The sequence below is a fragment of the Macadamia integrifolia genome, chromosome 11 (genome assembly GCF_013358625.1).
Source record: "Macadamia integrifolia cultivar HAES 741 chromosome 11, SCU_Mint_v3, whole genome shotgun sequence".
In the NCBI taxonomy this organism is placed as follows: Eukaryota; Viridiplantae; Streptophyta; class Magnoliopsida; order Proteales; family Proteaceae; genus Macadamia; species Macadamia integrifolia.
In genome coordinates this window covers 19,361,192-19,376,927 of record NC_056567.1, presented here as the reverse complement: position 1 = coordinate 19,376,927, position 15,736 = coordinate 19,361,192, and the positions used below count along the sequence as shown (strand labels likewise).

The 15,736-nt window shown below is 36.2% G+C and overlaps 1 protein-coding gene across 1 annotated transcript in view; it reads left to right on the top strand.

Moving 5' to 3' along the window:
• Positions 1 to 14,683: 14,683 nt before the first annotated feature.
• LOC122093783 (CBL-interacting serine/threonine-protein kinase 23-like) overlaps positions 14,684 to 15,736 on the top strand; it is a 7,883-nt gene continuing 6,830 nt past the window's right edge. Inside the window, exon 1 of the mRNA XM_042664263.1 lies at positions 14,684 to 15,508. Within this exon, the coding sequence (XP_042520197.1) occupies positions 15,317 to 15,508 (192 nt within the window). The 5' untranslated portion in view covers positions 14,684 to 15,316. The remainder of the gene's footprint in view (positions 15,509 to 15,736) is intronic.

The window sequence follows — 15,736 nt, the reverse complement described above, 5'->3', positions numbered from 1 at the left end:
CTCTAATATGACCTCCAAAAAAGCTGTTTGGAAGTCAAAGATCCATTTTGTTGACCAATTTTAGATGGGATGTTCATATGGTGTTGCTTTGTTTCTTTTCATTTTTGTTTCCTCTTCTGTTTTTTCTGTTTTTTCATTCTCTTTGTTTTCTTTTATTGTCCCTCTGGCTAATCCATGTAGCCGACCCCATTTAGTTGGAAAAAGACTAAGTTATTGTTATTGTATATACATTCCGGAGGTACTCCGTCTATCAAATGAGATAAAGACAGACTCATTCAGCCTTTGTGGGACTCAAGTAGTAGACTGTGAAGAAGGTATTATTATCTACAAGGATTCATCTAAACTATTTTTTCTCTAATATTTTTTATTATCTATTTGTTTATGATATTGTGTTTTTTCTATGTCAAAAAATACATTTCATATATTATATAAAAAAAATGATTCATAAAAATGTTAATGGATCAAATGTAGATGCAGGTATGTTCAAATAAATAAATAAATACAAATTCGGATATTAATATAAGAATTCCACCTCCCTTCTACCAAAAAAAAAAAAAAAAAAAGAATTCCACCCCCCAAAAAGTGAAGTGGGGTGGGGTTGGGGGGGGGGGACAGAAGATAAATCTAAGATGAGCTCAAGAGTATGACTATGTCCAAACAGACCCTAAATTAGAGAGAGGTTCTCTGAAAAATTGTTGGGCAGTTGGGACTTATAGGGAAGGAGAACTGGAGGACCAATCTTTACTAGTACAAGTTCAACATAAATCCAGATTTGATTTCTCCAAATATATCATATCTGAAACTTCAACCATATAGAACACCTCATATAGGCTTTCCCAGATGTTTTCTAAGTACTTTCTCACATCATCCATCTCTGACCCACCACGTGTACGTGTTGGGAACTTGGAATTGTGGTGGAACCCACGGGTATGGATTCTCTACCCATATGGGGTCCTCTCCACATGGGTAGTTAGTTACCAATGAAACAGAATTTCCATCCTAACTGACACCTCATGTGGATAGAGAAACTAGACTCAAACCCACCATGTGTTCAAGCTTTTTATTGCCCACCATATGGTGGACCTCACTATAATCCCAACACATGTGGTGTGCTGAGATTGGACCACTCTTGATTTGTCGAAAAATGTTATCCCCCTTAACCATCCCAATGCTCTCTCTCTCTCTAAAAAAGCTTTCAATTTCTTCAACAAACTATTCCAATTTGCTCTGGGTTGAATAAACCAAGAAAGTTGCTTCAGAAAAAACAAGATGATCAACCCCACAATTTCTATTCTAGTATGGCATTTCTAAAGAGACAACTAGCATGAAATGAGAACTACATGCCTCACTAAACTATAAAAACACTTAGAGTCAGGCGATGTTTGGTTGCAAGGAAAATATAAAGGAAAGCGAAATGAAAATTTTCAACTTAAAAAAATAAAAAATATTATAATCATTACCCTACGTGATTGTATAAATTATTTAAATTTCTTATCATATTTAGTAATGATATATTTACATGTTTTTCTTTCTTCTTCTTCTTCTTTTTTTTTTTTTTTTTTTTTACCATAAAGATTTGAATGTATAGTAAAGTAAAATTTAATAATCAAACATGGAATAATTTTGAATTAGTGACACAGTCACATGGAATAATGATTAAAAAATTTCTTTTTCACGTTTGAAATTTTCATTTCCCTTCCCTTGAAGTCTTCAACACTAAACTAAGGGGTCTGTCATCATCTTCTTCATGAATTACAACAGAAGAGTTAAAGTCATTTCACAAGATCAACTGGAAGATCTCCAACCCAACTCCTTTGTGTGATCTAGGTGGAGGAGAAGGAACAGCTGCTTGTCATCCCATCTTTTTTTTTGGGTAAAAAATTTCCATCTTAGGCTGTGTTTAGTAGCTAAGAGAATAAAAGAAAAGAAAAGAAAAAACACAAAATGAAAATTGTACTTTTTCTTAGTTTAAGAAACTCTCATTGTGTTTGGTATATCATGAACTAAGAGAAGATTCTTTTTTTGAATTTCAAAATTCACATTGAGAGTGGTGAAATTTTCTCTTGCCATAAAAAAAAAAAAAAAAAAAAAAAAAAAAAGGTCTTACCTAAAACACCAGAAAATAAAAAATAAAAAATAAAAACTTTTCTTTTCTTCTATTGGTAGCCAAACAATCATAATTTTTTATTTTCTTACTATTTCATTTCATTGCTATTCTTTTCTTTTCTTCTCTTTTTCAGATTCTTTTTCTTTTCATTTCTTTTCTTATCTTCTCTTAACTACCAAACAAAGCCTTAATGTTAGAAAGAGAAAAATCGTGATGGGCTTTGGCCTTCCATGTTCATATAGCCCATGAATTCCTCCTCTAGGAGTTCGGTTGCCATCCTTACCGGGGGCCTTCACCACTCTCTCTCTCTCTCTCTCTCTCTCTCTCTCTCTTCATTGACTTTAAAGGGCCTTTGGGCCGTGAGACAACATCTTGGAAAGCAAAAGAATTAAGGAGTAATACAAGAAATGCATGCAGTCCCCCAAAAAGAGATGACAAATGGCACTCTGGCACTTCTAATTCCTCTAAGGAAAAGGAAGTTTTAAGAAAATAAAAAATGCTCTTCTACAGTGAAGATTGAGGCTTATGGTAAGAAGTATAAGATCTGAAACATATGCCTCTGGGCACTTCAATCAAAATTAAACTGATCTAATCCATTGCCTTCACGTATCTGGATATTGGATGCCATCATCTTTTAACAATTCCTCTACTCTTTTGGAAATAGCTGATTTAATTCATATTTAATAGAGAATAATCTCTAACCAAAAGAAATGTGTTCTTATTTCTTTTATCAAATATTAGAAAAAATGCTGAAAACCTAGGGTTGGGCATGGGCTAAGATAACCTAGCCCGACCTCGTGTTAGACCGGGCCTAGGCTGAACTATGGGGATCAGGGTTGTGCCTGGATTTGAAAAACCCCACCTAGCTTGGCCTGGTTTCAATCTAAAACAGGATTGGAGCAATATCTAAACAGCATTGACAATATTTTGGTTTTAGGTAATGAAGTTGTTCAAAATATTTTTGCTACAATAAGGACTTCTATAATTAGATTGGTTTTTTTTTTTTTTGGGTGAAAGATAGGTCATATTAGTAATCATGATATAATGTAGAGGTTTAGTGCAGCAGTTTCGATCTTGTTCTTTTATTTGGGCTAGTGGTCTATCCATCTAAGTTGCCAAGGTTGCCTATGATAGGGGTTTAGTGTATTAGTTTCATTCAAATGTAAGTGATTGATTTGTTTAGCCAAAAAAAAAGTGTTTTTTCTTTTTTTTTTTTTTTAGGGTAGAAGATTGACGTAATTCTTGATAGCCATATCAATGAGTGCATGGATTAAGTATGATAATGAAGTTGTCAATCAACCTCATAAGGTTATCACATCCATGTCACCATCCGCCCTAGACAATGGATAGATGCTTTTAGGATGTGGCGTTAAAATTATAGAGAGATTGACCCCAACCACTATATATGTGATAGGCAAGGGAATCATGTTCGCTTGTGCGACCATTGTACCAATGTACAGGCCAACAGGAGGCTCCATGGAAGCATCTGAACAAAGAGGCAGCTCGTCCTTTTGCACCCGCCTGTGTATAGGTGTAGAGACAAGTAAATGGACAGGTTTCTTTTCTCCATATGTGATATATAACAGTATAGTATTGCCAAGGTGGGACCTTTAGGCAACTGGGTAATGCTCAGAGGAGACTGTCCTTATTGCATTATCTGCTTGCCCAATTGCCCACTAGCCCAATTTGTCTACTTGAAAGCAACACAACACAATGTTCTGTTTTACTTTTCATGAAAACAATCAAAAACTATAAAGTGTTCTTCACATCAACCACCAATTAGGGATGTTTGAGTCCCTAGTTAGCAACCTTAGGGGTGTCAAAAGCTGGCCAGCATCTGAATCGATCAGTTAATGCTTGAAATCAGACTGATCAGTTACTAAACGGTTCAGTGTCTGATTTCTGAAACCGTGACACATAAATCCTTTCTATATTAAAATGGACCATATATATTACCAGCCTTAGATCTAGCATTTGTTTATTTCGAACAAATTGAAAAAAGTAAAATAAAATTCAATCAGAATCAAACTAAACCAACCGTTTGACACCCCTAACCCTAAGGTTTTGGTGGTAGGGAGAGAGTGGAGTTGGCATCCCCTAAGTACCAAAACCTTTACCATTTGGGGTGGGGCAAAGGAAGCATGGCCGGGATTTGCCTGTGCCCCACCCTATTGCACTCCTTACCGGACCTGAAGTTTGTTCTCAAATATAATTTATTTTGGCTTTTACTTTGCACTCCACTGATCATAAGTGAGGACATGAAGCAGGCTGATCATAGGGTTTCAATCATTCATCCATGAAAAACTTTTTGGAGACCTCTGAAACTCTAGTGGAACTTTTCTGACGGTCCAAAGTTGAAGGAGTCTTCCTTCACTGATTCTTAATAATTTTTTGCCATCAAATGGCAGTGGTTTACTGAAATATTTTCCCTTTACTTCCAGACTTGGAAGATAGATTTCTATGGTTTTTTTTTTTTTTCAATGGTTCCTAATGAACTTCCTTGAAAATTTTATGTGTAAGAGATCGCTCTCTGCTCATGTGACCCTTGCACCAGTACAAGGGCTCATAAGAATGTGCATAGTGGTATCAATATAGATGGAATTTTTTATGTCACATGGAACAAAATGGTAATTTTGTGTATTCTTGTGTTTAGGTGTAGGAGCCATTTAACTAAGTATAGTTGATTTTTCGAAAACTAATATACAATTTAGGGAAATGGTTTTTGTGGGGGAGCCTTGTGCATCGGGTGCACCCTTTGATTTTAGTTGGGGGGTGGTGGGGAGCATGACATTGACAAACCTGCAGCAGACATAGGATCAAAACCAACTCGTCTGATGCTTCCACATGCACAAAGACCAGGTTCTATCAGAGGAAACACTTCTCCATGCAATCGCATGCATAGGCCATGCTCCTCCACAAGAAACACCTCCCCGTACAATTATATACTGCCAACATCCTTTCTCTCTTCTTAATAGAACACTGGGTTCTCATCCTCTTGCTCAAAGCAACCTGCCAGTCACAAGGATAAGGCCCAGACCAATAGAATGGTGGCCTGGTGGGTAGGCCGGCCACAAGTTGTTAATAAGAAAAGGCATGGTTTGAGGTGTCATTCACCGAAAATTGTGACAATAAATGAAAGAAAAATGGTTTATATGGGGGAATGGAGTGTAGCCTTTGCCCCAAGAGAAGAGGGAGCTAAAAGACAACCCCACCTCATGAAATACGAAACACCCAATGCTTCTTCATACGTTCTCATTGACTCTCATTCACTGAGGTCATGCTCTCTCACAGAAAACACTTTACCAAATCAGAACTCAATACCTAACATTAAAAACAGTAAGAGCACACCATTGAACTCCCCTCCTGGTTCTACATGACAATGCCCCATTTTGCTTTGTGCATTTATTTTGGCTTATGCTAAGACCAATCACCAGAAGCTAAAAGTACTTCTACCTATTTTAATTGGTTTAAAGGGATTACATTGTCTTCCTTATATAATTCATTTTCTTAGGTAGATAAGTCATCTCAATCTGATTTGCATGTGGTGTAGGTGTTAAGTAAGGGTGGGTAGAACCCGTGGATGCATTATTGGTGGTTGTGTGATCACATGAATGCTTAAAATAATGAATTATTTTGGTTGAGGAGTTTTTTTTTTTTTTTTTCTCTTGAAAAGTCCATGTCATGCTTAGCTTAGAATATTAATATATATATATATATATATGTATATAGATATATATTTTTTTAATACAAGTCATGGTATATAGGTCATACTACAGTGGAAAGGAAAAGGTCAAACATGATGGATTTAACCCCTATCATATGGTAACTTCAGTTTTTGAAGGTATCAAGCTATCTTGGTCATAGTATGAGCTTCCATTTGTCACATCTAATATAGGCACAATGAGTTTATTTACCAAAGTGGGGGCATAGGAACCAAAAACTTTTGACAAAGCACGATGTTCATTTTTAATAGGGTGGTGGTGTTAGTTGTGTATAATCACAATTACTTTTGAAGGTATCTAGCTAATTTTAGGTCAAAGAATGAGGTTTATCTATATATAATATAATTATGTACCTAATTTGAGTAGGTAATAGCAAGAATATGGTACCAGGTTTTTAGAGTCTTAAACTAATCTTATTTTTAGTATTTCTCTAATTATGTACCAGGTTTAGGATGGGTAATCTCAGACGTAATGTCACTAAAAAAAATAATAGAGCATCTTTACATGTTATTGTATATACGTAAAGCAGACTATTTTCTCCACCTAAAGGCATTCCGATCACCGTGTTGCATGTATAAAAATGGCATCTATTATTATGAATTAGGACAATATTAAATGATGATTGAAACCTGTAAGTTGAAAGAAAAAGATTAGCTAAAATATTTCCTATACTAAAAAGAGGAGGAGCAATGATCTGAGTATTCCCAATACTTTAAGATATTCAATTCAACTTACATACTAGTAAGTTTGTTGATTTTGACAAAGTATATAATAGGTTTCCAGTATATCTAGAAAAAGGAAGTTCACTCCAAGAAGCAACCTAATGAACAATATATAAATAAATAAGAATTGAATATGGAATTTACCTCCATTGATTCATATTCAAATAAGATCGAAGTCGGCCTTGGTTGGAACCCTAGATAATATAATTAAGAAGCTAAAACAAAGTTAGTCATAGATCTCTTTTTTTTTTTTTTTTTTTTTTGAGTTTTTTATTTGAAAGTCTTGTAAATTTTTTCTATAAGAGGTAAGTTTCATTAAGTTTCTTCTATTTTACAGATTATATTTTTTTTAAATGTCAAAATAAAATCTAACTGCATTCAAAACATATGCATAGAAGAAACTCGGAAGTCAGTTATAATTGTGTAGAATCAACTAATTTCATGTTTTCAAATTCAGATTTTTTTTCCCCGGTAAGAGACTCATTTTGATATGGACTTGATTCATGGTTCTAGCTTCTTCTTTTTTGTTGAAGTTTTTTATTCGAAAGTCATATAAATCTTACTACACAGGTAAGTTTCATTAATTTCCTACTATTTTGCTGATTTTTTTTTTTATGTCAAAAATGAAATCTAAGTGCATTTCTAACAAATGCAAAAAAAGAAACTTGGAAGTCGGGTATAATTGTATAGAATCAACTAATTTCATGTTTTCAAATTCAGATTTTGGGGGGGGGGGGGGGGTGGTGGTGTTAAGAAATTCAATTTGTTATGGACATGATTCATGGTTCTAGTTTTTGGTACTCATTTGATTCATAATCCAGTTAAATAATGTCTCCTAACCCAACAAAAAGGGTTGTCTAGTAATTAACTCAAATCCTAGATTCATTTTATATCAGTGTATTAAAAAAAAAAAAAAAAAAAAAAAGTAAAACAACTAGTTTCCATGTTTAATTTGCCATTGCATAAGCCGTATCAACTTGATACTTGAATTTTATTTTGTTTGATCTGATACTTCTCATAGTAAAGGCCTCTATTGTGTCCATATTTAATCAGCTAATTTGAAGGCTGGATCTGCTTGATCCAACTCTTGAAAATTAAGTTGTTGTATATTGAGAATCAGTTATGATGGCAATTTGTCCATATAGACTCTATGATTCACTTGGTCTGTGCATTTAGATGTATTAGATGAAAAGTTGATGTTACTTTTGATCGTTTGATATCTAAGTAGTATTTTGGATTAGCCATATGTCAAATTCAGTCACAAATTTAATCATTACCCTTCATGTCCGTCCACCTACCTTCTCAATACTTCATTTACCTTTTCCTTTTTTCACCTAAAAAAAAAAAATTACTTTCTCCTTTGGATTGAACTTGGCATATGAGTAGGAGGCCTTCTTACCTACGAAATTTCAACCTCAGTTGACCTACCATGCAGCGATTGATAGGTGCGAACTAAAAGTGAATTTTAATTTTCTACTCCCCATTCTTGTTCCTCTCTCTTGCCAAAATATTCTTTCCATACATAATATGAGGGAAAATCTGTATAGTTGGTAAATTCTGGAACTTCGTGGCAAAATTTTGGAATTTGAACAAAATCAAATTGGTTAGAAAATTTCCCACACACCAAAAGTCATCATTACTCTATATGAGGGAGGTCTAAAATGTCTTCGCTATTCCAGACACCCCCAAATGCAATGATTTCCATCAGTAAAGAAATTCTTCATTCATCGTGGCTTAAGAAAAATATATTTTATAATTAAATTGTGAATACTTTGGAAAATAAATAAGGACCAAGTTTTCCTAAGGGTCACATTAACCCATCGCAACTATATACAATTGGTGGAAGAGAGGTGGGGAGCATGATTTCAAGTATCGGCTTGGGATCGGTTGTATCGGATCAATATCAGCTAAGAACGATCCCTGATCTGATACCAATTTGGATCGGTTATCCAGATCATTTCAAGGGTAAAATAGTAAAGGAATAGTACTTTTTTATAAAAATTAAGGGTAAAATAGACCGATACCCACTAATCCAATCTGATCCGGATCGATATCGATGGAGAATGATGGGATCATATCTAGACCGTTCCATCATTAAGCCACTAGTGAAGGAAAATTTTATCCACTAAATAATGTATCTTGAAAATTTTAGAACCTTTACAAAGCTTTTAAACAATTTTCAGTTATAAAATTTTGAAACATGAAAGTATAGTAGATGGATTAATCTATTTTGCAACACTCATCTCATATATCCCCACCAGCCCCCTCCCCCACACCCCCCCCCCCCCGGCCCACCCCACCCCACCCCACCCCACCCCACCCCACTGTGAAAAACATAAATTAATGCTATATATATATATATAATAAAATTCGGCCACATCACCCTTGTTACATCACATTAGTTAGAAGTTTGTGCCTTAAGAGCACCCTATATATAGGCAACAGACTTCTGGTTCGCATCCTTAACCTGAATATTTACATCCATTATATCTAAAGCATTCTAAATAACCCCCATGGTCAGTCTCCTTGGTGCCTTTGAGTCAACCACCTTACTTTTGATCATTTGTATACAATCCTATTGGCTTGATAAACCAAACATGTCTAGAAATAGGACAAGAAAAACAAGAGATGTCGAGGGGATTCATTGCTATCTTTACACGATAGACAATAAGAGGCAAAGGGGAGAAAATCCTTCAACTTATCCCCAACATTTTTTTTTTCAAGCTTTTGAAGAAATTTTTAGGCATTCTCATAGTAAGACTGCATAGTTCTCATCTCTTTGTACCTCGCATATGCGGGAGCCTCGTACACTGAGTACTTTTTTTTTTTTTTGAAGAATCTGCAATTTTCACACAATATACTTGAAAAGTGAGGGAGCCTTGTTATAACATCTTGGTCACAGGTTCAAAACTTGGAAACATTCTCTTTTGCGAAGTATGGGTAAAACTACGCACACTTGCCTCTCTCAGACCCTGTAGTAGTTAGAGCCTCGTACACTAGGTTGCTCTATTATACTTGAAAAAAAAAAAAATACAACCTCACATAGAGAAATTGAAACTTTAACTATAACTTGAAAAATATTGAAAGGAAAAACAGAGAAAAATAAAGCATAATTCCATTGTCTCTCCACAGTAACTCCCCATTCACCCTAGTAAAATACTAGGTATCATCTCAAATTGACATGGTGGGCCCCTTTCCTACTCTCAAACAGACCAATTTTTTCAATGATTCCAAATTAATACCTGGCTTTCAAAATTTTGGACCACAACTCCAATTGACCCAAGCCCCTTAATTATTAAAGGAAGACATAACTTAGCCCAAGAAATGAACTATCGACCTTTGGATGCAAGTATAGAGTTCAAAACTTTTTTTTTTTTTATTCCAAATGAAAAACATAGTAGAGTTGTATAGTTCAAAACATATTTGATAAGGGCAGAACAGACAGCTTGAGATGAAAAAGGGAAACTTCCACAACCCAAGTTTGGCCTGAAACCAAGTAAGAACATTATTCCAAATTAACGTTTTTGGATGGATTTTAAGCAATCGAGACAGTCCCTCCATGGCTAATAAAAATATATAAGTAGGGGTTTAGAGGGCACCCTATCTGCTGAAGAGAAGACCTTGGGTCCTTTCTTGGGTTAATTAGCCTCTAGGGGCTTGGGAGGATCAACACTTTGGTTCACTATTTCAAAAGTTGGAAAAAGAGTGTCTATTGTTATACACTACATACCAGGAGACGGTTTTAAATAATCAAAGCTACCACCTTGAAGTTCAATTTAAAAAAAAAAAAAGGCATTAAGAAGTATGAGATCAATTCCCACCTATGTTGATTGAATTCAAAAAACTTATTCGAAACAATCATAGGCTTTGGACGTATCAAGTTTAAGAACCCCATCCATTCCCTGTTTGCTTCTATTATATCTAATTAATGAATTAAATGTTCATGTGCAACAACAATATTGTCAAGAATCCATCTTCCTTGCACAAAAACCCCTTAAATATTAAAAATATTAGGTAAAACCTTCTTTAGTCTGCAAGCAAGAATTTTATGTAATGTTGTACGTTAATTGATTGGTACTCATCCATAGAGATAGTTTTTTTTTTTTCTTTGCCAGCAGCTCGAGTTTGCAAAAGCAGTAGGATAGGAAGAGTTATCCACTAGTAGTTTTTACTGCCCTTGTGATGGCTCCGTTACCAGAGGTGAACAGAGGTTTCACCTCTGATCTTTCACTCTTTAGACCAAAAGATGTAGTAGAGGCTTAATAGCTACTTTCATTTTAAAGGAAACTGAAAATTGCAAATCAATTTCTTTTTTCTTTTTTTTTTTTTTTTTAAGCAGAGGGATCCAACATCACGAAAGGAAGGGTAATAAAAATTTATTAAAAAAAAAAAAAAAAACCTGTACTACATCACCCATAATAGACTCTCAACGTTCATGGAAAAAAAAAAAAAAAGCTGCGGGAACACCATCAGAACAAGGGGTTTTAAATGCATCAATAATAAAGACCACATCATCACTCAAAAAATTTAAAAACAATATTAAGAAGAAAAACAACACATATTTATTGCTGGTGGCGACATAATTGTCCCTATATGCATTCTTAAATGGTACTAATGAGATAAATATTATTATCACCTAACGTTCATGAGTGCACATGAACTAGATTACATTGTGGTGAGCAACTGACCATTTTTATCCAAAAAAATAAGATCACATTGTATTGTAGAGTCCACACGGACGTACGAGAAACATTCATGTATACTCTGAAATTGACATCTCTCTCTCTCTCTGAGTGCCATAGGTATCTGGATTTAGTGGAGTTTATGTATCAATTACAAGGCATACGCGTGCATGCTTGATGCTACATTCTAGCTAACATGGTTGGCCTATTGTTTGGTTGTGTGATTTGGGTCTAACGGTATGTGATAGAGGCTTAGTACATTTTCCCATTTTCTATATGTATTTTTCTTCATGAAAATATAATCTTTTTCTTTTAATATTTATGGACAGTAAACATGCATGAAGTAGTGTCCTAGACCTCCTTTTTGTTCTTCCAACATACTAAATGGGGGATTTATTGTCCAATTATCATTACGGGATTGAGATTCCTGTCCGGCTGCATAGTGTATGTTAGCATGTTCGTATGCCTCTCTTTCTATACTACCACAAATGGGGGCATATTTGTTATTTTATAGGAGGTAGGAGAGCGATAACGCAATAGGTGTTAATGTATGCTATGTAGCTTGGCAACATTCGTTTTCCTATAACAGGAGGGGGATCACTGTCAAGTTGTGTGACCGCTACACTAGCATGGGATCAATGAGAATACACACAGTCGCATCTAACAAGGGTGGAATTTTTCATTTCATTGGAGGAAAGGATTCTCTAAACAATCGGTATATAGGAGCACACCTATGATGGGTAACAATAGCATGATCTTGAAAATTGGCGCAAAGAGGTCATTTCATATAAGAAAAAGAGAGAGAGAAAGAGGGGATACCAAAGTACTGTCCACGGTAGGCTGAGAGAAAATTTTTCCTAGTTTTTTACGGGTAAAAGTTCTATGAGTCGGTTGTGGAGGATACATTAGCACCCCTTTCTCTTTGTCCTTTTTTTCTTCACATAAAATGGCATCTTTCATTTTAATATACAAAACCGTTTTGTCACTTTCATTGCAGCGCCCTTTAATTGACAATAGATGATTTTTATTCAATTAATTTGTTTGACAATGTCTATGTGGTAGAATTCATGTGTAACCAAATTTAATTGGAAAATTTATGGCGCGAATCCCTAGAGAATGCCCCTATTAAAAAGACTCCTCCTATCATCAGTATCTCTCAAGTAGGGGTGCCAACTGGTCGGGTCGGTCCAGTTTCGGTCTGGCTTAATCGGGCTTGAAGACTTTCAAAGGCTACATTATGTCTGTCCATTTAACTAATCGGGCTTAGTTATTGAGGGCATGGTACACTTTATATTCGATTGGTCGACCTCAGGCTATAATCGGGCTACCTTAATCGGGCTTTAATTGGACCTTAACCGGGCTACGGACATGTTTAATGTTAAACGGGCTTTAACCGGTTTTTAAACGGACCCTCTTTAAAATGTGCTCTTATATTCCGGCCCACTCATGCAAGCCCAAAAAAATGATAATAAACCAATAAATAATACCAAATATAATCATTATTTAAAATGTGAACATGTTTTTACTTTTTAGTTTTTATTCTTTAATTTGGGGGGTAAAATAGATATTCTATAATCATTAAAGGGTCGGGCCAAGTCGGTGCACAATAGGCCGGTTTCGGTCGGGCATTATTAGGTCGGTCTCGGTCAGGCGCCCGACGGTCCAAGTAGCAAAATCGAGACCGACCATTTATAAACGGGCCGGGCTCAAGCCCGACACGTTTAATAAACAGTCCGGGCCAGGCCGGTCTATAAACGGTCGGTCCCGATCGGTTTAGTCGGGTCGGGCTACGAATTGACATCCCTACTCTCAAGTGAGGCTTTGAAATGATGATTTTACCCTTTTGACTAAAATACACGTAACCCCTCAATACCCCTCATCTTCACTGTGGGTTTGAGAGGAGAAAAATCCTTCTCCCCTTCTCCATCCTTATGCACACTTCTGCCATTCTCTGAGAATTATGCAATCGTCGCCGTTCTCCATGCCTACGCAACCACAGCCCTTCTCACAGTCGAGCGTGGTTTTCATGATTGGTGGAGGGTGAGCAATTAGGAGTTAGGACTAAGGGACAGAGCCTGGGGGAGAAAACACATATTCTTCTATTGCAATAACAATGGCGAGGTATGGTTTGACAATATATCTATGATTGGTGGAGGAGGGTTTATTGAATCCGATCTATGCGAGAAGCTCTTGGGAAAAACCTCCCTCATGGTCATCGTCATTAACGTTTCGGATGAAAAGATCATGTATCTCTTTCATGGTTCATTGGGATGTGAACAAATCGAGTTTCACAAGATCAACATCAAGCACGATCCTCGCTTGTAGGCCCTCATCAAGATGTCTGATATACTAGAATCTATTTCTTCCCATCATTCTCATCAGATTTTCTCTTGACATTTTGGGGCTGATCTATTGGGGGTTTAGTGTCAGACGATCAATCTTGCTGTCATTCGTAGACCTACTGATTTCAATACCATCCCTTAGTCCTAACTCCTAACTTTCCTTTTAAAGAGCAACCACCATCTTTCTCTCAGTATCTTTTTTTCACATAGAAAAATCGTCGATGCTCTTCACGAAAAGAAAATGATTTGAGGATGAAGGGGCTCAATATCAATTTGGGGATGAAAGAGTTCAGATTTGATTTGAAATTTGGAGGTAATGAGAGGATATATTAAGTATTTCACTTCTTAGAAAGGAATTTTAATATTTAGAAATATATATATATATATATATATATCAGCTGATGATGTTTGCATTTAAGGTATAATCCATAACAAAGATTGACAGTAGATGGTGTGACTGATAGAGACCCAAGATTAGTGTGATCAATTTATAATAGGCATTGCGGTGCAAGACACCGCCTTGTGAGTCATCCAATTAATATATCTATACTTACTACCGTGTCTTGGGCCTCTTGGCTTCTTACTACTACCCAAAAACGAACAAAGTTTTAGCGTCTTACGTTACATCGTCCCCTACTGGGTATCGATACAATACATTGAAAGTATTTTCAAATCATACATCTTATTACATCCTATGCCATGGATGATCGGATGCAACAGATAATAATCCGAGAGTTAAATTCTAAACCGTTGGATACATATGGGTAAACCATAAGAACCATCTGATTGGAAAATTTCATAGATACTAATCCAATGCCTCCTGTAGTAGGGTATACAGATCTGGCTCTATTCCTTCCGGTCCCATTGCCCTCGGGATGAAAATCTTCTGTTTTTCTCATCTCTATTTTTCCTTGTTTTACTATCTACAGAACACGACACGTGGACAATTTTAAGATCAACGGTCAAGGTTGGGTGAGGATTATTACATCCGGTGCATTGATTTTAAAGTTGTCCACGTGTCGTGTTCTGTAGGTAGCAAAACAAGTAAAAACATGATGAGAAAAACAGAGGATTATTTTCCTTGCCGTCGTGCCTCGTACGTACACGAAAATTCGTCCATCTGCAAGTCACAACAGGGGAATGAAGTCATTTAGCCGCAATCGCGGAATTCATCTTAGAGAGAGAGAGAGAGAGAGAGATTTTCGCTGTCGAAACTCGAAACTCGAAACTCGAATGTAGAGATTCATGTATGGAAAGTTCTTTAGATTTCTTGAAATGAAACAAGGATTTGGAGAGATGTTTCCAACCTGAGAAGCGCGAACGAAAATTTGAGCTCTGATTTCTCCGGACTCCCAAGGTTTTCAATCGGTAACGGTGTCTGTTATTGTTCTTTCTTTGCAATTCATTCCCAATCGAACATGCAGATTTTGATTTTGGTCTTGGTTTTGGTTTCTCGTTAGATCTCTGTTTCGAGTTGAGGGGGATAAAAGAGTTGTTGAGGTATGGGTGATTTAAGGATGGTGTTGAAGATGTTGAGTTATGTTCATAGAGGTTCAGTGAACGTAAGTGTGGAGAAGTCTCGGGTTTGGCAACCTTGTAACAAGAAGAGATCGTGAGGTTTGTGGAGGAGGGGGAGTGGGAGGGGAAGGGACTGAGAACTGAGAAAGGAAATTTTCTCAAATAAGAAGAGAGAGGAGATTGGAGTGAGTGGTTTTCAGAGAAAAAATTTGAAGATTCAAAGATGGCCTCTAGCTCTAGTGGCAACACCACCAGTGGTAGCCGAAGGCGTGTTGGGAAGTATGAGCTGGGTCGAACACTCGGAGAGGGCACGTTTGCTAAGGTGAAGTTTGCTAGGAATGTGGAGACCGGAGAGAATTTTGCCATTAAGATCCTTGATAAAGAGAAGGTTCTCAGGCATAAGATGATCAGTCAGGTATTTTTCTTCTTCTGCTCTGCTTCTTTCATTTTTGCGTCTTTTTCTTTTCCTATATTTGATAGGCATGAGAAATTAGTTCGTTCGATCCGATTAATTCAGTCCTTGTGATTTACTTTCGTGGTTTTTATTATAATTTCTATCATGGGTTATCTTTGTACTTCTCAATTGAAAGAAACTCAGATTGTTATCTAATTATCAACTGTTTTTTTTTTTTTTTTTTTTTTT